The 24,182-nt window shown below is 49.9% G+C and overlaps 2 protein-coding genes across 4 annotated transcripts in view; one reads left to right on the top strand and one right to left on the bottom strand.

The window, feature by feature from the left end:
* The window catches only part of LOC310903799 (uncharacterized protein), a gene marked incomplete at its 3' end in the record, with an annotated part of 144,054 nt that overhangs the window by 105,177 nt on the left and 14,695 nt on the right, over positions 1-24,182 (top strand). The window lies entirely within an intron of this gene.
* On the bottom strand, positions 8,363-24,155 carry TNFSF4 (TNF superfamily member 4). Its single transcript, XM_083847735.1, has 4 exons — positions 24,049-24,155; positions 16,266-16,508; positions 11,940-11,982; positions 8,363-10,585 (listed from the first exon to the last, which is right to left on the bottom strand). Exons 2-4 carry the CDS (start codon positions 16,479-16,481, stop codon positions 10,227-10,229), a joined length of 618 nt encoding a protein of 205 aa, XP_083703861.1. The 5' UTR covers positions 16,482-16,508; positions 24,049-24,155; the 3' UTR covers positions 8,363-10,226.

Below are 24,182 nucleotides of genomic sequence, written 5' to 3'. Positions count from 1 at the left end.
AAGGCAGCCTGGATTGCCCTCTGCAGGGCTTCACAGGCACCTACCTACCTCCATCGCTCGCAGACAGGGAGCAAGGTTGCCCTCTTGGGGCCAGGAGCCTAGCTTTTGGGACAGGGAACATCCAAGGCGGGCACCAAGAGGAGCCCAGGCCCCGTGGTCACCAGCTCTATGGGAGAGCCCAGATACACCCTGCTGCAGCGGGCAGTTGCAACCAACAGCTGACACTTCAGAGGAGAAATCCAATTGTCCCTGCCCTGCAAGGCAGTGGGATGCACGGGAAGTCACTTTTTCAGGCAGAATCATGCTTTATGGGGACATCTGTGGTCACAACGCTCAGCAGGAGGGAACGTTCCCAGCTGAGGCTGCGTTGCTTTAGCTATGGCCCAGCTGGGGGTGGCCTGGTGGATGGGGAGGAAAAAGCTGGCCTAAAACACAGCAAGTGCCCCAGGGACCACCATGCGTGCTGCTCAGGGGCAGAGGTGCTTTAAAAGTAGGCTTTAAAGCTCTAAGTGCCTGTCTCAAGCACTGCTCTGCCATTTAATTAATCAGTGCTGGAGACCCAAAGGCAACCACAGGCGTAGGCAAGGGCTGTAGGCAGTTTAATTATTAAACATGTTTATTAGGTGGCTGTGGTTGCACCAGCTGCTGCTGGAGCTGGACTGCTGCTGGAGGCCTGCTTTACCAGGCAACTTCTGCACGCTGGTTGCATGTCTTAGCTCTTGCTGAATTTGTTGGCTGGCCCCAACCAGACCAGGAGCCAGGGGACTCGCCTCGAACAGCGTCAGTGTCTCCTGCAACCCCCCAGCGGCTGCTCTGGTATTTCAAGCTGTGGAAAACCATCATGGCGATTCGGCATTTCAAACAAAACTGGGAGACTGGCGCCGAGGTTCATTTTTGCATCCCATTGCTGAATTCAAATGCCTTGCTGTTGCTGAAGCTGGTATTGTAGAAGCTGGGAGCAATAGGTGATGTGCCTGGCAGATGTGTGTATGTGAGGATGGAGCCGAGCGTGCAAGCATTGCAAAACAGACTTAGAAATAAACAAGCTGGGGCTAAAATCCCTAGCTACAACAAATCCTCAGTACCAGAAGTGCTCAGATACTGGTATACAATATCTGTAACCACAGTCCCTGCTTAATCTGTCTTAGTTAGCTGTTGTAACTTCCTGGGTTTGGTAAAAAATGGCTATACTGCAAGAACGATATGGAATATGCATGCAGTTGGAGTATTTTAGCATACTCATCAATGTGTATCTGAAGTATTTTAACATACTCATGGTGTTGATGATCATGAGGAGGAGGAGAAAGTTTCAGCCCCCAGGGTGTGACCAATGCACTCAGTCTGGGACCAGGGGGGATGGAACAGGGCAAAGAAGAAAATCCCATTGCTGTCTCTCCCTGCTGCAGCCCCAGTGACCAGGCAGTCCTGGTCTTCCCAGGGGAGAGCTGGCATAGGCAAAGCCACTCGTTCAGAGTTACGCTACAATTAAAAATGCCAAAAATATTTGCATCTGAGTGGAATTATTAAACAGCCTTAGGACCAACAAAAAGGTACACACAGAGATACCTGATAAGCATCAGTGCTGATGTAGCACGTTAATCCATGTGCTTCTGCACATGACCCTTAGCAGATTATTATCTGGGCAACTTTCATTACTTAAGAGAGAGCCGTGCTCTTTCCTTATGACTGTGCTATATCCTCTGAGTAATCTACTATTTTAAGCTGTTTTTTAACCAAAATGATTCTTATTTAAAATGATGTGATTCTACAACTTCTTGATGTGATTTGTAGTAATCTGTCGTACAGTCACTCCTGACACTGTATGAATTGGCAGTTTTTCTCTTCGCCTCGTGGTGCTGAGGGACTGTGTGCTAGTGAGGTCCTTCGGTCGGCTCCACAAGGTGCTGCGTGTAGCGCATTTGAAGTGCTTCTACACAAACGCATGCAGTATGAGGAATAAAATGGATGAGCTAGAAGTCTTGTCCCAGTCCCACAGCTACGACATCATTGGCATAAGCGAAACCTGGTGGGATGAGCCCTGTGGCTGGTGTGTTGCAATAGATGGTTACAGGCTCTCCAGGAGGGACAGGCAGGGTAAGCGAGGTGGCGGGGTGGCGATGTACGTGAAGCATGGGCTGGACTGTGTGGAACTTCAGGTTGGCGATGGCAAAGTTGAGAGCCTCTGGGTAAGGATTAAGGGACGAACAAATAAAGAGGATGTCTTTGTGGGAGTCTATTACAGACCACCTGGCCAGGACGACAACACCGATGAATTATTCTCTGCAGAACTAAGAGATGCCTCGAGATCAACTCCCCTTGTCCTTATGGGGGATTTCAACTTGCCAGACATCAACTGGGATCACCACACGGCTGCCACAAGCAAGTCCAGGAGGTTCATAAAGCACCTAGATGATAACTTCTTGGTGCAGGTGCAAAGGGAGCCAACTAAGAAAGGTGCCCTCCTAGATCTGTTGCTGGAGAACAGAGAGGGTCTGGTGGGAGACGTGGCAACTGGCGGCCATCTCGGTCATAGTGACCATGAAGTGGTTGAGTTTAGAATTTTTGGTGACAGAAGGAAAACTGCCACCAAAACTTCAGCGCTGGACATGGGGAAAGCAGACTTCAGGCTGCTCAGGGAACTAGTCAGCAAGGTCCCCTGGGAAACGGCTTTTGAAGGCATTGGTGTCCATCAGTGCCGGTCAGTCTTTAAGCATTGCCTCCTAAAAGCACAAGATCAGGCGATTCCAAAATATCGGAAGTCAGGCAGGCAGGGCAGAAGGCTGGCCTGGCTGACCAGGGAACTTCTACTGGAGCTTAGGTGAAAAAAGAAAGTGTACGGCTGCTGGAAGGAGGGTCAGGCAATGAGGAAGGAATACAGGGATGCCGTTCGTGTTTGTAGGGAGAAAATTCGTGTGGCCAAAGCCCAGCTAGAGTTGAAGCTGGCCATGTCTGTGGGAGACAATAAAAAAGTTTTTTTTAGATATGTGAACCGAAAAAGGAGAATCAAAGAAAACATAGGTCCGCTACTTGATGGGGAAGGTCTCCTCACAGACAATGACCTAGGCAAAGCAGAGACATTTAACGCCTTCTTCGCCTCTGTCTTCAACACTGATGGGCTTCGGGAGCCAGGGTGCCCTGAGCTGGAGGACCATGATGGTGGGAATGACAAACTCCCAACCTCCCAACCCACCCTGAATATGTGCGGGATTTGCTGCTCCACCTGGATCCATACAAGTCCATGGGTCCGGATGGAATTCATCCCAGGGTGCTTAAAGAGCTGGCTGACATCGCGGGACCTCTCTCAATTATTTTTCAACGACCTTGGGAATCTGGAGAGGTCCCATTGGACCGGAAGCTGGCAAATGTGCCAATTTTCAAGAAGGGTAAGAAAGAAGACCCTAGCAATTACAGGCCTGTCAGTCTCACGTCAGTGCCTGGTAAAATTATGGAGAGGATGATCCTTGAAGTTATTGAAGCGCACCTGGAGGACAATGCAGTCATTGGTCCCAGCCAACATGGGTTCATGTGGGATAGGTCCTGCCTAACAAATTTGATTTCCTTTTATGATAAGATAACCCATGTAGTCGATCAAGGGAAACCAGCTGAAGTGATCTTTTTGGACTTCAGCAAAGCTTTTGACACAGTTTCCCATAGGATCCTACTGGACAAAATGTCCAGCATACAACTTAACAAAAACATCATACGATGGGTGAGCAATTGGCTGACGGGCAGGGCTCAAAGGGTTGTGGTAAATGGGGCCACATCTGGCTGGCGGATGGTCACTAGTGGGGTCCCTCAAGGCTCCATTTTAGGGCCAGTCCTCTTCAATGTTTTTATAAATGATTTGGATGTAGGACTAGAAGGTGTTTTGAGCAAATTTGCCGACGACACCAAACTTGGAGGAGTTATGGACTCAGATGAGGGTGGAAAGGCCTTGCAGAGAGATCTGGACAGATTGGAGAGCTGGGCGATCACCAACCACATGAAGTTTAGCAAAAGAAGTGCCGGGTCCTGCACCTGGGACGGGGCAACCCTGGCTATATGTACTGACTGGGCGACGAGATGCTGGAGAGCAGCCCCGCAGAGAGGGATCAGGAGGTTGTGGTTGACAGCAAGTTGAATATGAGCCAGCAGAGTGCCCTGGCAGCCAGGAGGGCCAACCGTATCCTGGGGTGCATCAAGCACGGCATCGCTAGTCGGTCGGGGGAAGTGATTGTCCCGCTCTACTCTGCGCTGGTGCAGCCTCACCTCGAGTACTGTGTGCAGTTCTGGGCACCGCAGTACAAAAAGGACATTAAACTGTTCGAGAGCGTCCAGAGGAGGGCAACGAAGATGGTGAAGGGCCTAGAGGGGAAGACATATGAGGAGCGGCTGAGGTCACTGCGCCTGTTCAGCCTGGAGAAGGGGAGGCTGAGGGGGGACCTCATCGCAGTCTACAACTTCCTCGTGAGGGGGAGTGGAGAGGCAGGCAACCTGTTCTCCATTATCACCAGTGACAGGAACGGTGTGAAGCTGAGGCAGGGGAAGTTTAGGCTAGACATCAGGAAGAGGTTCTTCACCGACAGGGTGGTTGCACACTGGAAGAGGCTCCCCAGTGAAGTAGTCACTGCACCAAGCCTGTCTGAATTTAAGAAGTGATTGGACTGTGCACTTAGTCACATGGTCCGAAATTTTGGGTAGACCTGTGTGGTGCCAGGAGTTGGACTTGATGATCCTTATGGGTCCCTTCCAACTCGGGATATTCTATGATTCTATGATAAGCCAAGGTACCACCCAGCCTGCAGGACCCTGGGCACTGACGGGGTCTGACTGTCCATCTGTCCATCCCCCCAGCCTTCCAGGGCAGAGCTCCTGAGATGCCTGCAGCCCCTGGCATTGCCAAGCTCTTCTCTCCACTCTCCTTCCACCTTCATTCACGGATTTCCCAAGCTGGTGATCTGCCTGCTCCTTCCTGCCGCATGCTCACCACGTGAACAACCGGTATCTGTCAAAGCACCAACCTGCTAATTGCAATACTCTCTGGGCTTATTGTGGCTGGTCTGTCTCTGTGGCTCCCCCGGGTTTTGAAACACGCTACCTGAGAGAGTTTGTGTGCAGTGAGCAGTGCTGACCAGCAGCACGCAGGCTGCTTCCAGCCACAGAGGGGAACTCTCATTTGCAGGTCAAGAGTTTTCACCCTGACACATGCAGAGGAGTGGTGCATCTGTCCATAAAGCCATCTTTGTCGATCTGTTTGAAAAGCCCTTCAGACCTCCTGCTGTTGGGCTGCCTGTGCCTGTTAAGCTGCTAGCATGGTACCTCCCTTGAGACGCTTGTGAAAGGCTTTAGCTGCAGGCAGCTCTCCTGCCGTTGGTCTCTGTACATATGGTTTGCCTATTTGTGTATCTGACTGCAGCTGCAGAGCCAGTTTTTGGTGCCTTTCTCTTTCTCTGCCCTTTTGATTGGCTGTGTTTACAATATGAAGTATTGTAGGGGTAGCACAGATGCTAATTACCCAGGAGAGGTTGTTTCCACTAAGCTCAGGCTTTAGTGACCCATTAATCTTTCCCTCTCATTCCAGTACAGCTTTCTTTACACATCCGCGTTGCACTGAAATCTCAGAGCACGACTTGCTTCTGGAGATGAGTGACTCCGTCACTGTTCAGTTCAGCTCACCCTCCCGCAGCCTCATTCATGCTTGTGATCCCAGCTTGGCTGGTCCAAACTGCCTGCAGATAGCTGGGTGAGTGAGTGGTGGGAGGATTATCTCCTCCATCTGCTTCTGGCTGTTATTCTCACTAGAGGCAAGTCTGTGTGACTGTACTCACAGAAGCAGCGGTCCCGGCTGCTGCCTGGCACAAGGCAGCTGAGGTCCCCGGCTGTGTCAGCAACAGCGCAGTCAGCACAGCCGGCAGGATACGGCACGTGGGCCGTGAGGCCCTGGCACGGGATGGAGGCAGCTGCCCTGCCTCTGGAAAGGAGGAATCGAGCATCACTCCAGGAGGTGGCTCAAGTTATTGCAGCCAACTGGGATGCAGTGAGGCCTTGCTTTTGCAGGCAGGAACAAATCTTTTCTTGTAAAGGGTGGGTGCTGCTGGAGACGATGTATGACTGGTCTGGAGGCTTTTCATACCTCATGAAAAGCCACCAAAATTAGTCCTTCACATCATCAAGAGTTGGACACACAAAACATTGAAAGGAGTTTCTTGTTGGTAGGTGTGTTAACGTACTCTGGCTCTTACGGGAAATGATAGAGGGAGGAGCAGATGAACCAGTGTTTCAAAATACTGCACAGCAACCCCAAATAATGTCTGAAACCAAGCCTGTTTGTTCCCACTGGATGTATCCTGATAATTTTCTGTGCTGGTAATAGCAATCCAAAGAAGCAGACATTGGCACTAACAGAAACCTCAAATTTAATAAATAATAATACAGAAAAAAAAATACAACCGAAAACAAAACACAAAATAAAGGACAGTGAGTCGTTTGACTTCCATGAGATAGGCCAATAATATCTTGTCTTAGGGACCTACTTGGTGCTGAAATTGTGAGGTTGATGTATACTTTATGACTCAGATCCTATGCAGGGTTAAATGGTTGTCTTTGGAGGTATGTTCAATACCAATTTTTCCTTATAAATAGCAGGTCTCTGGATTTCCAGTGAATACATATGAATTTTGGCTTACAGCCGGTAATGAAAGCAATTATTAGGAAAGTACAGTTGTGCCCACATCAAGTTTTGTCTTGCCCCAGCCCTCGTCCTGTTTTCTCTCTGAAGGCACACTGATGGAGCACCTTGGCCAGTGGCCCGGCTCCGCACCCGGGTGCCTTGGCTGGCTATCAAAGAGCTGCATTGGCTACCAACCCAGCAAACCACAGTGACAGGAAAAAGTGCAAACCCATGGGTGCGAGCGTGTTTGTGCTTGGGAGCAGCTCTAGCTTGTAACCCCCTTGGGACAACTTTGCCTCATTAAGAGGTGAGCAATATGAGCTTTCAGAATGATGGGTACCGGCTGTCGTATCTGAAAGGTAGTTGTGCAAGGCTTTGCGTTAGGAGGAGGAGATGTGTGTTTGCAGACGTCTGCTTCACCGAGTGTGGGTTGATAAGAGAAGCACTCCTTCAGTCCTTCCCTCTTCCTGATGTCTGGAAATCCCAAACAGGATCCACAGAACTGCTTCTGGCATCACGTCTCTCCCCTGGGACAGGTCAGGCAGCCCCACCGCCTCCTCTTGTTTTCCCCTGGGCTCCTGGGCAGGGAGGGTGAGCTGAGTGGGGCTCTGCCTGACCCCGGCTGGTGCCTGGGGCTGTTCTGCCCTGGGAAGCTGAGTGGCTGCAGCAAGCTCGCTGCTTAACACCTTAATGAAACACATGCCTTCAGCCTCCAAAGAGCTTGCCACACTGCTAACCCTGGCAACCAGACTCTGCTTTCTGCTGCCTGAGCTGGACAGGGCGAGCTTTGCAGCAGGGAGATCGGCTGCGCTTTGCACATTGCAGAGTCTCATTCATTCTCTCTCGCTAGTGAAGTGGACAGGCAATAGTCGTGACTCATGCTGGCTTGATAAAATGTAAATGGTGTCTAAAAACCACAGGTTCATTATCCACCATTAGGCGTAACCATTTGTGGTAGAAAATGCAATGACTTTTGGAGGGATGTGAAAGGAGATTAAATGTTTCTATTTGTTGATTCTCAGACCTTAGTGCTCTGCTCTGCTCTCAGCTGTTTCCTCTCAGCTAGGGAGCAAGAGCCTGGCAGATGATGGGCACAGATGAGGCTAGCTCCTCCCCAGGGGGGACCAGGGCTCTTCCATCAGCTTTGCCACCCTGTCCCTTATTTTACACGGGCAGGGAGCAGGAAAGAGGTGAGATAGAGAAAGGAATAAGCAGTTTATGCAGTAGTTTGGTTCAAATGAGATGCAGCAGCAGTGGAGATTACTTCAAAATTGTGGAGGAGTCAGTAATTACTGGCTGATGACTGTATTCTGTGTAATGGGTCTCACAGAAAGGCCTGTGAGGCGCAGGTCAGGAGGTCCCCGTGGGTCTGGGAAGCAGAGCGCCCTGTCCCTCCAGAGTTGGGGACTTTCTCCAGAAGCTGCCAGCTCCAGGCCTTGCACTTCAGCAGCTCATGCTGCAGCCGTCTCTGAGGGGAGACCCAAAAGCTCAGCACAGTGATGTGGATGAACAGAGCTGTAAGATGCAACTCTAGCACCATCTACAAGCTCCTACAAGGCCATAGCAGCCCCAATAGCAAAACCGAACGTTTCCCCTGTGCAGGAGACTCTTAACTTTGTGGAGAAAGGGGCTGCAAGACACAAACAGAAGCTGATGGCTTAGAAACTTACTGGTGAGGATAATTAGTCCCTTGAGTAATTAAGCTCTGGAATGGAATTGTTTCAACCTTTATTTGAAGGCGAGTGTGTGTACATGTATATGTAGGTCAGAGGAATCGGTGTGTGAAAGTTTCTTACAGTTTTCATACTGGCGAACATGTCTGCTCAAAGACAGGGAAATGGATAATTCAGCAGGGTCCCCCCTCCCTCGAGACACCACGAGGTCAAAAATGAAAGTTTTATTAGCTTTTACAGAAGGGAACACATTCTCACTTCACCTGAGGAGTGTGACAACACCCAGCTGGGGTCTGAGTGCCGGTGCCTGGCAGTGGCAGTCAGAAGTAAAAGCCCCAAATGCCCCTTGCAGCTGGGGAGCAGCACACTGTGGGCGCAAGCCAGCCCACAGCTTCTCAGTCCTGAGAAAAAGCTGAGTAACTGCTTCAGCCAGGGAGGTTTCCCCTGGGGCTGGGGAGGGATGTTTATGAAACCTGCCCACAGCATTGTAATGTGCACGGGAAAAGCTCGCCGAGCCCCGGATTTCCTAAGGTGCCTTTGACACCTGTGCCTGCAGGAGTGGGCGGCCGGGGAGCCGAGGTGGGTGGCAGCACGGTGCCCACGGAGCGGCAAAGCTCCAGAGCACCAGGAGCATCTGCAAAGAGCTTAGCGCCGACAGCCTGAAGTCTCAACCCTTCCCAGCGTTTCTAAGAAATGTGAAGTAACATTCGTATGCCTGTAGTATAAATACATAAATAGTTTCAAACAATAGACTTTGGAGCGTACAGTCAGCGGGCAACTGCTGAAACGTTGCTGGGATTCATTGGGAGCCAGGCAGTCAACTCGCCCTTGAAGTCTGCCCCACTTCAAGCAGAAATACAGCAGCTGCTGGCTGTGCTCAGGGCACGTGAAGGGAATGGCTGAGAGCAGTCTGTGCCTTGACTCTGGCAGAAGCCAGGCAGGTCGGTGCACGGGCATGTCGTGGAAGTTGGGTCTGTGAACCTCTCCGAGGTGAGCACCTTTGCAGCAAGGGCTCTGCTGCAGGACCTATGTGAATCCTCCCAGAGATGCGCAGACCTGCAGGTTTCACTCGGTCCATTAGAGACAACCCACCAGACTGAAAGCCTTCATCCTTTTCTTCCAAATTTTGTGTGCCTGGATCATTTTTTGGTTGAGCCAGTCTGCGTGTGTCTGCTTGAGGGAGATTGTCCTTCAACTTAACACCTCTGAGAGCTGGTGTCAAGATGTAAATGTCCTACCAGACACTCCCTTGGCTCAGGCTTCAGTGCTCTGCCAACAGCTGGAACAGCCAGCAAGCCTCCTCTCTCAAAAGCTGTTCCTACAAATCTCATAGTCACTGCAGGGCCTGCATTCCTGCTGTCCAGTGCAGTCAGATCACTGCAAAGAAAGTCCCTTGTTGCCTCTTTCCCTTCTCCTGCCTTGCCAGGCAAAGGGCTGCTAAGCAGATCTGTTCTCCTCATTCTCCAAATCTCTTTAAGGCACTTGAGGTGTCTTCCTGATTTAACAGACCTTTATTTTAGCAAATATACAGAGCATTTGTACTATATGCAGATACTGTCAAATAAATAGAGAAACCCAGAGTTTCTCTGAATATGAGCTAAGCTTGGGTGGCTTTCTTTGGCTTTCATCTCTGTTTTCCTTGAGGACTCCACACATGCCTTTCTCCAGCATCAGAAAGATCCATCCTACTGCATAGAGCTCCAGAGATGAATGTGGCATGCACTATGTAAAGCCCATTTGCACTGTGATTTACCTGCACTCCAGCTGAGGCTTTCCACAGCCCCAAAAGGGGAGGCTAGAGCAGTCTGCCTGTACAAGTACAGCCTGTGAGAATAAGTCTCCCACATGTGAACATATCAGTAGGAAAGGCTGTACTTTACACGTTACATTTCATGCGTCATCTTCTACAGGAGGCAAAAGACGGGTTTTAGTAGCACAAGGCTAAATGACAACTCCATGACAGTGACATTCAAGCTGGTCCACAGGGTGATGTTATCTTGAGCAAACAAGTAGAGCATCGTGATGAGATCTACCGTGCTGCTGCTGCCCTGGATGGTTTGCTCCCAGAGGGGCTCAACGTTCTTGTTTTCCGTCTTCCGCATCATCAGCTTCAGTGAGCTGTTGTCATCCAGGTCGGGGGAAAGCTTGGCCTTCAGGGACACCAGGTAGGGGCCGTCACAAGTGATCATGATGGAGCCGTTCCGGGTATGTATAGAGCCTAATTCTGCACTGAAATTCATGGCCACTCCTTTGATGCTTTCACCTGGAATGGAAGAGAGAAAAAATGATCCCGTGAAGACAAAAGTCTTCTTGGAAGGGGGCAGTTTTGTACAGACTGCCTGCAGGAAGGGTGGAAAAATACAGGAAAGGCAGAGACTGAACTAGAGAATAGGGCAGACTGGAGCTAGGATATCACCCATTCTAGACATGCGCGGTCTGCAGTGGAATTTTCCAGGTTCCCATTCCTGAGCAAGCTGTGCCTTTGGACTAAATCTTCAGTTTATATGAATTATTCCTCCATGTTTCTGTTTATACACTATTTATTTGCTGTATTTCTTAATTACAGTACAGATGTATTTACGTAAGTGAGGCATCCCAGTGAGTTTAGAAAATACAGCTTCCTCGACAGAACAGAAAATAAAAACAGTAAATAAGAGAAGAGGAAAGTTTTCAAAGCTGGAAGAGAGAGGAAAAGAGCTTTTTCTGGGTGGGTAACAAAATTTCCCGTCTTTTGTGGGGGTATTTTTTGAGAAGACGGGATAAAAAAGCAGTGTAGAAAGGAACAGAAGAAATGAATGTACACGGAGCAGAATCAAGGAAATTAAAACAAAACTCTAGCGTGAAAGGTTTTCTCCTGGAACAAGCAGTGACAGTTCCCAGAGCTACTCAGGAAACATCCCCCTGCTGTGCCACAGAAGGGCTGGCACCCTGGGGATGATGACGAGAAAACTTCACCAGAAGGTCTCCTGTCAGGCAATACAGCTGCTCCGAGCTGAGGGCAATTTCTCAAGCTTTTTTTTTCCTCTAGAACCATGTGTTTCTGTTAGGTTAGCGTCACTGTGACGCTTCTAATATTCCCTGAAGGTAAAACTGGCAGCAATGTTTTAAGTATGACTTGAAAATTTTAGTAGCTCCTATCGCTAAGGCGTGTCACGGGGCAAAACACACAATGTGCTCAGCACGCAGAGCGCTGCTATTTCTGCCACCATGTACGCTCACTCTTCCCCAGGAAATCATTTACATTTTTCATAAATCAGGAAATCATTTACTTGTTTCAGAAATACCCCAAGAGCATGCTGTGCGTACTCAGTAAGTTCTCAAAAATGCGTTTTTTGTACTTTCAGAGTGAATGCTTGCTTCAGTGTGTAAGTACGGACTGCAGAAAGCCACTCCAATTTCCCATGTTTCTTCCCCTCAGGGAAAACCCCGATGCTTGGTTTAGCACCTCGCAGCTCTGCCCCTCATCCCCCAGCTCTCCTGGCCCTGTCCTCTGCCACCACCGTGACACCAAGAGCTTCACGGCCCAACAGGCAGCTGGAGCCCCCGGGGCACCGAAGAGACCCATCCTGGAAGCATGAGGAGCACCCCGAGGGACCCCAGCCCGGCTGCCCACTCACCTGTGTAGCGGATGTAGGTCCACAGGACTTTGTCACTGCGAGGCTGAAAAAAAGGAAGAGAAATCCTCATTAACACAGCGGGGCTGTCGCTTCTGCCGCTTTCGCTTTTGTTTCCCCGCTGGGAGCGGGGCTAGCTGTACACCGTATCCTATTAGCATCATTAGTATTATAAAGTGCCATTTTGAGTGCTTCCCAGCCAGTCCAACTTTCACCTGGGTGCTGAGCACACCAGGGAGATTTGGTCCCACTTGGAAAAACATCCAAGTGAGTATTATGAAGCCGAGTCAAGCAGCAGGGAAGGACTTTGGGGTGCAGAGCCTCTCTGCATGAGTTCCTCGAGTCCGGCTGGCAGCCACGGGAGCCCATCAGCAGAGCTGGCTGTGCCCCGGTGTGGCACTCTCATGCTGCAGGGCTCCAAGAGGTGGGTCTGGAGTTAGGGGCACAGAGCAAGAGCTCTTGGTGCATTCCTTGTCCTCTGGGTCAGGCTGTTACAGGATGCGTGGCTCCCAGTGGCTCCCTTACAAGGGCACTAAGATATGATTAAAATTGGTTTGCATTTTATGAGAAAAAGTGAATGCAAATGCAGAAATATGTATCTTCATGATCAGATATGCAAAACACCAAGCTTCTATATTAGATTTTTAAATCTGATCTTTGCATCTCAAACTCATCTCTCATCTTAACCACAGGAGGCCCAAATCTGCAGTCTCTTCACAACCACAAAACTTCAGCATCTTGCCTGATTAAAGAGTGAAAGGTTGGGCTGGCTGCTGTGTTTTCTTCTCTTTACCTATTCCATAGGTTTCCAGCAGGAAAGATGGGCTGGTCAGATGTGTGTCAGGCTGCCTTTTATCTATTTAGTCCATTTGTTACAGAAACGAGAGCAGCCTTCTCACTCTGAGCAGAGAAATGGTGCTGGAAGTATCGGACTAGAGAGTGAGCATAGACAGGCAGCTCTGCGGGTTCAGTGCTGCGCCCTGGCAGAGGCAAGCAGGGAAGGAAGGAGGTTAGAGCAAGACCTCTGTGACAGAGGGCGAGGTGAGTGCTGGGTGCTGGTGGTGGGAAACCTCTGCTCTGGCACCCTCTAGTGCTGCTACAGCTGATGCTCTGCCACTTGCACCACTGGCAAAGCTGGATTCGACTACCAAATAGAAGCTTCGGTTGCATGATCACCCACTGGCTCTGGTGGAACCGTCTCCTCCGACATTACTGATCCTATCCGTTGCCCCAGCAGCTCGAGGCTATGCATATACTGTTTGTAGGTGCCTAAATGCTCAACTCTTTGGCTCAGCAGCTGGGATTTCCAGGTAGTTTCCCAAGAGATGACAGCTAAGTGCAGGGCTGCTGAGCTTCTGAGGTCAAACAGCATCTACGGCAAGCTGGCCGCTCTGGCCATCAGTGGGCAGAATCTACTAACCACAGACAGGCTGGGGAACAAACTTGTGGCCACTGTAAGAATGTCAGCCCCGTTGTCACTACGGCACATTGCGTGTTTGACATGTCTCTGCTGGTTATTGCACAATCTCAAAGGACTTTGCAATTAGCTCCCAATAAATTTTGCTGAGGAGAGAACTGATCTGTAGCACTGGGAGGGAGCTAGTATCAAAGTTGGTCACCCTCTTTCTCTGTTCTGCCTTGTAGTGACTGTATCAGTTTCCCTGCATCATTTACACACAGTTTCCACATCATGTTTGCCTGTTTGGGTTCCCTGAACATGAGATTTGGTGCGGCCGTTGCCAAAGACCTCCTGTCCAGGACATTGCTCCTAGCGCTGTGTCATGGCAGAAGTTTTAGGATTAGGTTCGTATTGCATAAAGTGCAAGCCCCTGGGGATGACAACAAAGCACGCTAACTCAGAGGACTGTTGAATTCATGGTCCTTGCCCTGAGTGTCAGACAGACTGAGCAACTGTGTGCTGGTAGTGGCTTGTAACTGCTCCAAACCGGGAGATACTAGGATTACGGCCGTACCTTCCTTACCTACATTGAACTTCTGCAAAATTATTCGCCCTGCACCTTTTCCTGCCCTGTTCAGGCAAAAACATCTTGTGATAGATCATTAGGAGCCTTTGAACTCCCCATGCTTGCCCAAGGTGTTTACCTTGCCTGCATCCACCACCCTGGAGTTTCATGCCCTCTGACTGTGCCTGCAAGTGGCCTGCCCTTGGTCTTTTCCCAGCTGCCTTGGCAAGAAGAGGTAACTCCAGCAGAGATGGGAACTTATGAGCACTGCAGATACAAAAGCTGACTACCGATCACTACAATTTTTAGTAGCTGCTTGTTTGGAAATCACAGCTGAGGCTTGCTCTCCAAGCTGCATCGTGATACAAACCAGCTTGCTGTACATTTTTTTTGAGCGCAGTGCAGATGCTATCTTTTTTGAACGTGTGTTATTTGCGCTGTGTTTTCACTGAATACTCCAGGGTGTCTTTTAGGATATGACAACAAAAAGTAATCAGACGTGCTCTTGCTCTGAAAAAAACCACAGCTGTGTCTTGCTGTTACGGCTAGCGTGGCACTCTCCAGCCCTGGGAGCAGAAGGAGCTTCCCAAGAGCAGGGACAGCCTCTTGGTCACTCCAGTGGACCAGCTCTGAGCCTGCCCCAAGAGTCAAGTCAGATTAGTACTGCTCCTTCTGCTGTAGGCATTTATAAGGTCAGTCCACAGTTATCCTACCAAGCCCTGTAATTCCCATGCTATGAAATCCCCCCAGGTACAGCCTGGGAGACCTTCCTGCACAGCGTGGTGCAGTCAGAGCAGGATGCCGTGGCTGTCTGCCTAGAATAATGGAAACCGGCTCTCAGCCTGCGCTCAACAAACATTTAAAACTGAAAGGGTCCTGTGGTGACTCCCAGAGCCTGGACTTTTCATCTGCTGCAGTCGCTGCTCCTTAAGCGCCCTGATTCAGTCGTTTCTATTGAGGAAGAGGAACTCCAGGCCTGCACCGTGTACCCTTCCCAGCTGCTGGTGTCTCGGGTTTGTAGGGCTGACAGACAGCAGTGCCAGCCCCTGCCATCGTCCTTTGGAGGAGGAGGATTGGAGTTAACATTTTCACAGAATAGAGAGCTACTGAGAGACAAGGAGTCACAACCAGAGCGTGACCCTGGAGAGATTTCTGCATCTCGAGCAGGGCGGGATAGCTTGGCCTTCTACATTGGCTTCCAGTGCAACTTGTCTCAAAAAAAAAAACTAAAAGGAGAAGAGCAGTGAACTGAATGAAATGTGTTATCTTTTAGCGTTATCAGTGCTATCATTCTGAAGTTTAACAAGTGCTGTGAGGTGCAGGCCAGTGAAACTTGCATGCAGCATGAGGGTTTTCATTAAACAGCAGGGGACCCAGAGCATGAGGCCATCTCTCCCTTGCAGGGTTATATGCCTGGCTTGCTTCTCTGCCAAGCCTAAGTGGGAGGAAAGAGTGAACTCTGTTAAGATGAAGCACAACATACTTCACAGTGTTAACGTAGCTCTTGGAGAAGATGTGGGAGGAGAAGTAGCTAGTGCTTAAGCGGCACTGAAATAGCAGGAAAAAGTTGTTGGCAATCCACCAGTTTGCAAACACACGAAAGAGGAAAATGTATTTGCTGCATTTTTTTGCTAAAATCGTGCAAGTCTCAGGCATTTCTGTTTTGTATATTGTTTGCAGTGGTGTTATGTATAAATGAAACTCTCTCTGGTCACATAATCAGAGTCTCTGTCTCTCATGTGCACACGCAGGGGCACTTACTGTCCTCTGCAGATACAGATGACTACTCCCAGAGCCCAACATGTGCACAGGCTGGGAGCATGGAAAGGTTTAATGGGTCTTGCTAGAGCTGTCACAAGCTAGCTTGTTTTCCGACATATCTACCTGCACATATAGTATATTTTAACATGTCAGAAGATGATACGAGCAGCCTGGCTTCTGATCCTTCAACTTGTCCTTATTAAAAGCAACCATCCACTCAGATAATCCCTTTTAATTAAAGCGAATACATGTCAGTCACTGCAAGTCAGCTCCACCAATAGCTGCTGATGTGGCGAGGCCAGAGCCGCAAGGAGGCAGCCCTCCTCCCCTGGGGCTGGTTGGGCTCTGGCGCTGCTGGGCAGAGTGCTTTCCTGGAATGAGCCCACCTCCTGACAACCTGTTCCCCAAAGCTCACCTTGGCAATACTGGGAGTTGTTTTGAGGGCAAAAGATATAAAAAATGAGCGATAATTATTAAGGAATACTTTAAATACTTGTGGCTAGAATGGGGATAAGCCTAAAAGCTTTTTTTTTTCTTTTCTTACAAAAAAGCCCATACAAAGGTTTACAGGCCAGCAGACAATGGGTGGAACATGAGCTCTTACCGTCGAGAGTTGCAGAGAATCTAGACCAAGATAAACCAAGCAGGCAAGCAGTAATATCCACTGAGCAGCCGCAGACACGAGGTGCAGCGTGTTCCTCCTAACCTGCCCTCTTTTCCAGCTCTTCCACTCATCGCCACTCATCATGCCAGCAGGTTCTCTTTCGCGGTCCATCTGATCGTCTTGCTTTCTCAGCTCCGCATCTGGCTGTCCATCCATCGCAGCCACACTGCCAGCAAGCACAGCCTAGGGAGCACGGGGCAGAAGAGATAGGTGTTCCTGTCCCAGGAACAGAAATGAAATGAACACAGTGCCTTCAGGAGAGGGTTTTATGTGCACCGAGAAGCAGGCGGGGGAACTTCTTTGTGACTAATCTGAATTTCCCCTTCCTTTCTTTCTTTCTTTCTTTCTTTCTTTTTTTTTTTTTTTTTTTGGTGAATGTGGGGGCTGATTTGTTGCATCCCAGTTCAGTTTTGAGTAAGGGCCTTTGAAAGTAGATGTGTTTATGTCTTTCATAGCTTCAGCTGTGGATCTCTTGATTATACATGACGTTTCCAACAATAGCTAAGAGTTGGGTGGACACTGATCTCTTTGCTCAATCTTTTGACAGTAAAACCTCTCATCTTCCTGTTCAGCCTCAGGTTGGGGGTTTACAGGGCTGTCTGCCTCCCTTGTTGGTAGTATATGATGCTGCTGAAATCTCAATAAAGAACCAATTAATAGGAGGGGATGTGAGTGAGGCAGGTAGATAGCATAAAGAACTAGAGACAAAATGTGCACCCTCCATTTCTCCTCGCCTTTGTCTGCTAGCTTTATGGCTGTGGGATGCTGCATGAAACTTAAGAGGGAGAAAATGGAGAACTGCTCTGGGAACATCCCTTTTTGCACTCACTGAAACCTGCAGTCTGGGGACGGCACTCGGAGGGACACCCCTGGGCCATACAGGTTTCCCTTCTGGAAGAGGAATGCCTGTTTCTTGGGACACCAAGAACTTGAAATGCAAATGCAATTTTTCCTATATGTGTCTAAGGGATTGTATTAAATGCTCCTCTGTTGTCCCTCTTCCCAGCACCTCCCTGTTGCTTGGTCTTCTTGTGACATTCACGTGTGACGTAGGGAGCTGATGCAGGTCAGTTGTCTGCAGCAAGGGCCATCTCCTGTGCTCATTTCAGTTGACAGGCTTCGTACCCTCTTTTGGGGCTGTCCAGCACTGCTCTTCCCACCAAGCTTTCAGCCAGAATTTTTCTGCTGTAAATTAGCATTTTGCAGCTGAAGTCAGGTGCTACCTCCTCCTGCTGAGGATCGGGCCCATTGGGAGTGTTATGTGTGTCTGTCTTTCAGGGTTGAGCTGTCAGAAGGTTTCCCTTCCCAAAATGTTCTCTCTTAACCTGTCACAAGGCACATGTCCTTTTGTCAAACGTGTACCCTGCATGCACAGAAAGCAAGGGTAATGTTCTTTCATGTCTTTTTCCATTTGGGCAAGGATATTTCTTGTAAACATGAACTGAACAAACTGCAGCAGTTGGGTAAGCAAACTGCTATGAGGACACCGAGCTCTCAACACACTTGTTCTTGAAAAATAACCTCCGAGTTGCCAAAAGCTGATAGATCGAGTCAGGAATTCACTCTGGTATTCACTCTGGTCTCAAGAACAACCCGAAAGTCATGGAAACATACAGAAAAATGTTCAACTTTTGAATTTTCCGTTGTTTGGGTGCATAGAAATTCTCATTCCGCTTTTGCCAGCGGCCATTCACCAGGGGTGCTGGAGCCTCAGGCTGAGCCACAGCCCACCGAGGGGCCCACGAACCTCCCTAGCCTTCTTTGCTCATCCCCAAATATGACAGCAGCGATGGTGCTGCTTCTGGCACGTCTCAGGGCAGACCCCATCGCTCACGGCCCCCATGGCTGAAGCAGGCAGGCACGGAGGAGCACTGTGGGGCCAGAGGTGCCCCGTACCTGCCTTCCTACCTGCAGCGAGAGCCGCCAGCGAGTGACTGCAGAGGCAGCCGGTTGCAGGTCTTGCACAGCTTACCAGCAAATTTGTCTGTATTTCAGTGGGGAGTCACAGAAAGAGAGAGCTATCATCACGCCACGCCTGCCTTCCTGGAAGAGCAGACATTGCCGTGTGCCAGAGCAGCTCCGCCAGGGCAGCCAGGGCTGCTCTGCCCTATGCTCTCCCTCCCTGCTTCCTCCAGGAAAGGACACTCAGGTTTGCTGACGCTGCTTAGTTTCTGCAAAAATGCCAGGGGCGCCAAGCTGAGACATTCCCAACTAGTGTGATCCCATAACTCTCACATTTCTGAGCGAGCCTCTGAAGCAGACACAATCTCTCGCCCATCTCCCTCCCTGACTTTGGATCTTGCACTGGTTTTGTTTCTAAAAGAATGTACCCTGAAAATGTGGGTGGAGGTTGTGCATATGTATTTCTGAAATTGCCTCGTCATTTCTGTACTCCCCCAGTGCAAGTGTCGCTCAGCCTGGGTTAACAACATGGGTAGCACCGTGGATCGAAAGCTACATTTCAAGTAATGTCTCTGGCATCGTGTCCGAAACAGGAAAGAGGACAGCTCATTCAGCAGCAGCATGAACACCTATGCACAGACAGTCTTCGTAGCTGTAATCACCTTCATCTTGTCCGCCTGCCTTGCCTACGAAAACCCAAGTGCATGCAGATTTGGTGGCTTCAGACGTGCTACCAGAGCTCCTGCCTGCCCTCCTAGAGGAAACTTTCCTGGCCTTCCTCACCCTGCCGCATCTCAAACTGGCTGCACATGCTTGGCAGCTGCCGAAATTGGCTGCATTGATCAAAATTATTTTGATGAGGGAGGTGGGGGCAAGCTCTCTTCCACAGGGAGCCCAGGCTGGGAACTCTTGGGGTTTTGCTCAGCCCTTCCCAGTCATCACTTCGTTCTAGTGGGCAGGCTTAGGTGGCTCTGGGGCTCTGTGAGCCTGTTGGCTCACCCTGCAGCAGCCTCTGGTTGCCTGGGCATCTCAGCCATTTTCCAGAGAAATGCCTCGCAGTGCCACTTGCAGCAACATTATTCCAGCAAGGACTGAAGGAAACCAGAGTTTGCTACGTGTGGCTTGCTGGGGCTTTTGTTTATTTATTTATTTATTTGTTTGTTTGTTTGTTTTTATGAGAGTCCCATTTGTTACATTAGGCTATTTCTGAGCTTTCCCAGACCAGAGAGCTGGAGGTTTTAAAACCTTGGCTGAAGCACGTCAGTCAAGGTCGAAGCTAGATCCTGCAGTGTCACCTCTGTACCAGGTCTCAGAGCCCCAGCCTGACTGTCCCTGTGCCACGGGGCTGCTGTACTCCAGCCTTTGGGACAGGGTAAAAAGCATCCTGACCATGGACCGCAGCTCGTGGCCCACACGGAACATCCCACATGTGTGGGGTCTAAGGCCTGACAGACCCCATGGGCACCCTCCTCCTCGCTTCAGTTCCCATTTCCCAGGAAAGTACTCTTAGCACCCCAAAAGGAGGAAATGGGGAGTTGTACGGGACAGACGATCTGAACTTCTCAGAAGAATAGTGGAACAACTGATTGAACTGTTTGTAAACATCTAGAAGGAAAAAGGAAACGTGGATTTCCACAATCAAAAGCTCAGGGGGTCTTGTGTGGAACAAGGCAGACCCTTGGGCAGAGGAGAAGCTGTGGGAATTCAGGGAGCCTTTAGGAAGAGCTTTGGCTCTCTTTTTCATAATGTTCATGAAGCACAGTCTGTACAAAACTGTTGCTGGGTGGAAGTGGAGCTGTTTGCGTGGTTATTGATGGTTTGGTGTCAAAATGAAAGGGCATGGTGTGTCCTCCTGGGACCTGCCCTGACTTCATCACTGCTCTGCGTTTTTGGAGCTCAGACGTGGCTGACACCGTGCTGGGCAGTGCTGCCGCTCCTTTGGAGGACAGGATCTTACCTGGAGACTGAGGGGTCCCTTGGGAGTAGCCTGGATGCCAGCCTGTCCTGGCGCATGCCGGGGAGCCTGGGATGGGGTAAGGAAGAAGCACTTCGTCTCGCAGCCCTTCCGGACACAAAGCTTTGCTGCTGCCCTAGCTGTCCTGCACAGCTCGAGCTCAGCTCACAGGCAACATCGGAGCATGTGGGGCATGCTCATGGGTGAGATCTGGCCTCTCAGCTCTTCCTGGTCGTCTTTGCCTCTAATTTGAAGGGTTGGCTTCCACCTGGAATAAATTTCTAGCAAAGCAGTGCTGTTGCTCTCATTGCTGCAGTCAGGTAGAACATGTCCAGTGCTGTGCTGTCCTCTTGTGTGCAGCTGCTTTCCACCAAGGCTGTCTTTGCCTCGAGGATAACCACTCATACAGTTTGATGTAGCACAACAGTGGGAAAAGGCAAAGGAAGCCTTGCAGTAATGTAAGAGGGGAAAAAAAGAGTGAAGTATAACAGACAGCATTTTCATCCAGGTCTCACTGCTCGGTGTGTACCTAGAGGGCTGCTCTCTTGTGTGTCCCAGCTAATGCTGTTTAATGCTTCCGTCCACTCTAGAAATAATTTAACTGAGCCAGATTTGCTTATCAGGGTGAAAGATTTTTGCCTAAAAATGTTATGAACTCCAGTTTCTTTGTCTCACAACCATGCAAACTATTTTTCACCCTTGATTTCATTTCCGTGTGGCGTTTTCTCCTGCTCTGTGCAGATAGCCACTGGCTGATAATGCTTCATGGATTTCTGCCAGCAGAGGCACTGAGCCAGTAGGAAGGAGGTTGCATTAGTCAGGCTGTTTTTGGCAGTGTGAAATAGCGAAGGACATTGTGAAAATGCTGTAAAATCACAAATAAAAATGTGGACGTTTATGGGGAGGCAGGTTTTTTGGGGGAGATCCCAAAAGCATGCCCAGCCTCGCGAAGTGATGTTGCATTTTACCTTCCCATGGCTCAATTTGTGGGCAGGCAGAAGGCTCAGCACCAAGGCAATGCCTCACCCCGGAGCGCCGTGCGGGGATTTTTCCCAGAGAGCGGCTTTATGGGAGCAGCGGAGCGAGCAGCCGACGGCTCCCCCCGGCACCCCGCAGCAGCTGCCAGCTCTGCTGCTGCCCGCGGCCATTTTCCCCAGGACCGTCACTTGCTCTGCCTCTGGCTGGATGCCGTTCACCACGATTTCAGCTGAGCGGGCAGGGGCTGCGTGTTGTTCGCTCTGGCACCTTTTAAAGGTCATACCGATTTCCTTTCCTTTTCCTCAGTAGCTGCTTCAGTCAGAAATCACACCATAACATACCATTGAACCGTAAGATATCAGGAGAGAAAATCAAAGACGTATTTTGCCATTTTTCTAGTGAAGAGAAACAACAGTCTCTGGGGAAAAGAAACAAAAAAAAAAGGAAAGAAAAAAAAGACATGACTATGCAGCTCACATTTAGACAAGCTCTTGGGCTCAGCCAGCTTCACTCCCAGTTAGAAACCCCAGGGAGGAATATGAAGCCAGTGATGCCCTGGGTAGAGTTAAGGATGTGGTTTCTCTTGTGTGTCTGGCACTATCATCACTGGTCTGTCTGCTTCCCTTGGGAGCTCTTTGCTAAAAAAGATGCTTCTGAAGTCACTCCTCCTGCGAATGATGTTTTACTGCAGCTCTTGAATCTTCTTGTGGGTCTGCATTAAAGAGTTGGAAAAGGGTTTGACACCATACCTGTCCCAGCCAAGCCAGCGAAAAAGACCCCATGCAGTACCATTTCCTAATTCATGAAATGAGCCGATTTGTCCCTTTTCTAACCAGGACATGTGCGATTCCACTTTACGCGCCTCTCAAGATCAGCTTCATCAGCAAAGATTTATCCATCAGTTATGGGACTTTAGGGACTGAATCGAGGTCTGGTATCACCAAAAGTATGTTGACCGACATGATGCCTTATAGCATCCTTCTCTTGTACGCTATGAACTCTCTCCCTTTCTTGTTTTCTGAGTATTGTTTCATCATTTTTAGCAGCTGTCAGGTTAAACTTCTGGAAAAATAGTTTCCTCCACTGTTTCTCAAACATTTAAAGAGCTCTTGATTTTCCATTCACAGTCATTTAGTTGGTTGTTGGTTGTTGTTTTTTTTTTTTTTTTTTCTTTTTTTTTTTCCCATCTGGTCAGTTTAGGTCAAAATTTCCCCTGATTTATACTACCTCTGGTGAAACATCCAGTAGCTATATTACTGGCTGGGACTGCCCTCTGTTTGCTCACACTGACCATAATCAGATGGTGGTCACTACTCCCTCAGCAGATACCACTTCTCCAGTAATTAAGCCACCTTTCTCCATCCCACACAGCAGCCTCATGCTTGTCTGTGCCATTTTTCTGCAAGGAGGCATCTATCTGCAGCCCCCACCAACCCTCCCACAGCATCGTCGCACCTACCGGAGGGAAGTGCTGGGTGCTGGTGCTGAGCTGTGCCCGGTCTCAGCAGTTTTCTCTTTTTATTCTTTATCCTGTCTATTTTCAAAAGACTGAATTGCCTATACGCAGCTGGAATGAATGGCTGAGAAGTTGCTATTACAACAGTCTCCTAGGTTTAAGCTTTTGCTTTGGGAGAGACGAGAAGAGGTCTGTGTATTCACAAAGCAAGCAACCCGTGGCTCTCTGCAGATGTTCCCTGAGGTTTTGAAGCACATCTAAAGCAGGTTGCGTGGTTGACATGGCACAAGCCTGTAACGCAGCAGGAGCAGCCAGTATCTCCCAGCTTCCAGAACCACCCCGCTCCCCGGCCCCGCGCATCGTGCCAGGCAGGAGCCCACGTGCACTTGCAGGAACAGCCCACGGGCGCTGCGGATGGCAGCACCCACAGCCGTCGCGCGGCCACACGTTTCGCTACGTGCAGGGCTCCACAGATGAGTGCGTCCAGCGGCAGCAAGAGCCCCGGATGACTAATCCTGGTCAGAGGTGCTCTCCGTATTACGCACCACAGCGCTCGCTCCCCGGTGGGCTTGAACTGGGGATGGCAAGCCCTGCCCGCCCCATGGTTGTCACCTTGCCAGCCCCCAGGGACACGGGCAGCCGTTGTGGCAGTACGAGAGCCGGGTATGAGCCATCTGCCCCCTGTGATGGGGGTTTGCCATTGACCCACGCGTTGTTCTCTTCCTCGCCCACCACTTTCACTGGTCCTTGAGTGATATTCAAACAGCCCTGCCTGGGTCCCTCCTTGGACACAGGACCACGGCGGGGCTTCAGGGCAGGTTCTGGGGGGCAGCTGGCAAGCAGGAGGCAAGCAGGTGTGTTTTCTTACCGGGGTCCCTCTGGGGAAGCCTGCGCAAGGTTGGTTTGTGTTGGGGATCGCTGAATCCAGCAGCCCAACAGAGGTGAGGCTGCTGCAGCTTCGACATCCCGGCAGTGAGGCTGAGCACGTGTGCACACACACCATACATGCGTACATATACACGGCACGTGTTTACATACACGCTGCGTGTGTACGCCTCACACAGCGCGTGCATACAGATACACCGTTCGTGTGTATGTATACACAGTCAGACACACGGATCAGCACAGGCAGAAAGCACAAGCCCTCACCAACAGCACCAGTGGCCTTATCCTGTTCCTCTCTCTGACAAATGGGCATGAAAGTCCATTAGCAGAAAATATATACATACATACGCCAAGGATGGTGAGACAGACACCCGAATAGCCCCTTTTATCCCATTTTCCTTCTCTTTTCCCATGCTGGTTCCTCCCCAAACTGCACTGATCCCTCCCTTTCCACCCCACTTTGCTTAGTCCCACAGGCATCCCGCAGTAAGTCCTGTACAGTCCCAAAAGGATCCCACGATAAGCCCCGTGTGCCTTTGGGCACTCACCCCCTCTGTTTGCCGGGCAGGCGGGGAGAGAGCCCCATTCCTCAGGGCGGACGCAGTAACCCAGGGGGTGTATCTGCCACCAGAGATGTTGAAAGACACTTGAAGAATTTGTTGCTTTTCTGCTTCTTTCCAAT

The sequence above is a fragment of the Anser anser genome, assembly GCF_964211835.1.
Source record: "Anser anser genome assembly, chromosome: 8".
NCBI classification, from domain to species: Eukaryota; Metazoa; Chordata; class Aves; order Anseriformes; family Anatidae; genus Anser; species Anser anser.
Note: the sequence above shows the minus strand (reverse complement) of the source record. Positions and strands in the feature narration are given on the sequence as shown.

Excerpts from the sequence above, each read along its gene's own strand:
- TNFSF4 (XM_083847735.1), bottom strand. The coding sequence starts at position 16,481 with ATGGATGGACAGCCAGATGCGGAGCTGAGAAAGCAAGACGATCAGATG. Across the intron at positions 11,983-16,265 it reads ATTCTCTGCAACTCTCGACG|CCTCGCAGTGACAAAGTCCT; the intron begins GTAAGAGCTCAT and ends CCTTTTTTTCAG. Across the intron at positions 10,586-11,939 it reads GACCTACATCCGCTACACAG|GTGAAAGCATCAAAGGAGTG; the intron begins GTGAGTGGGCAG and ends CTTCCATTCCAG.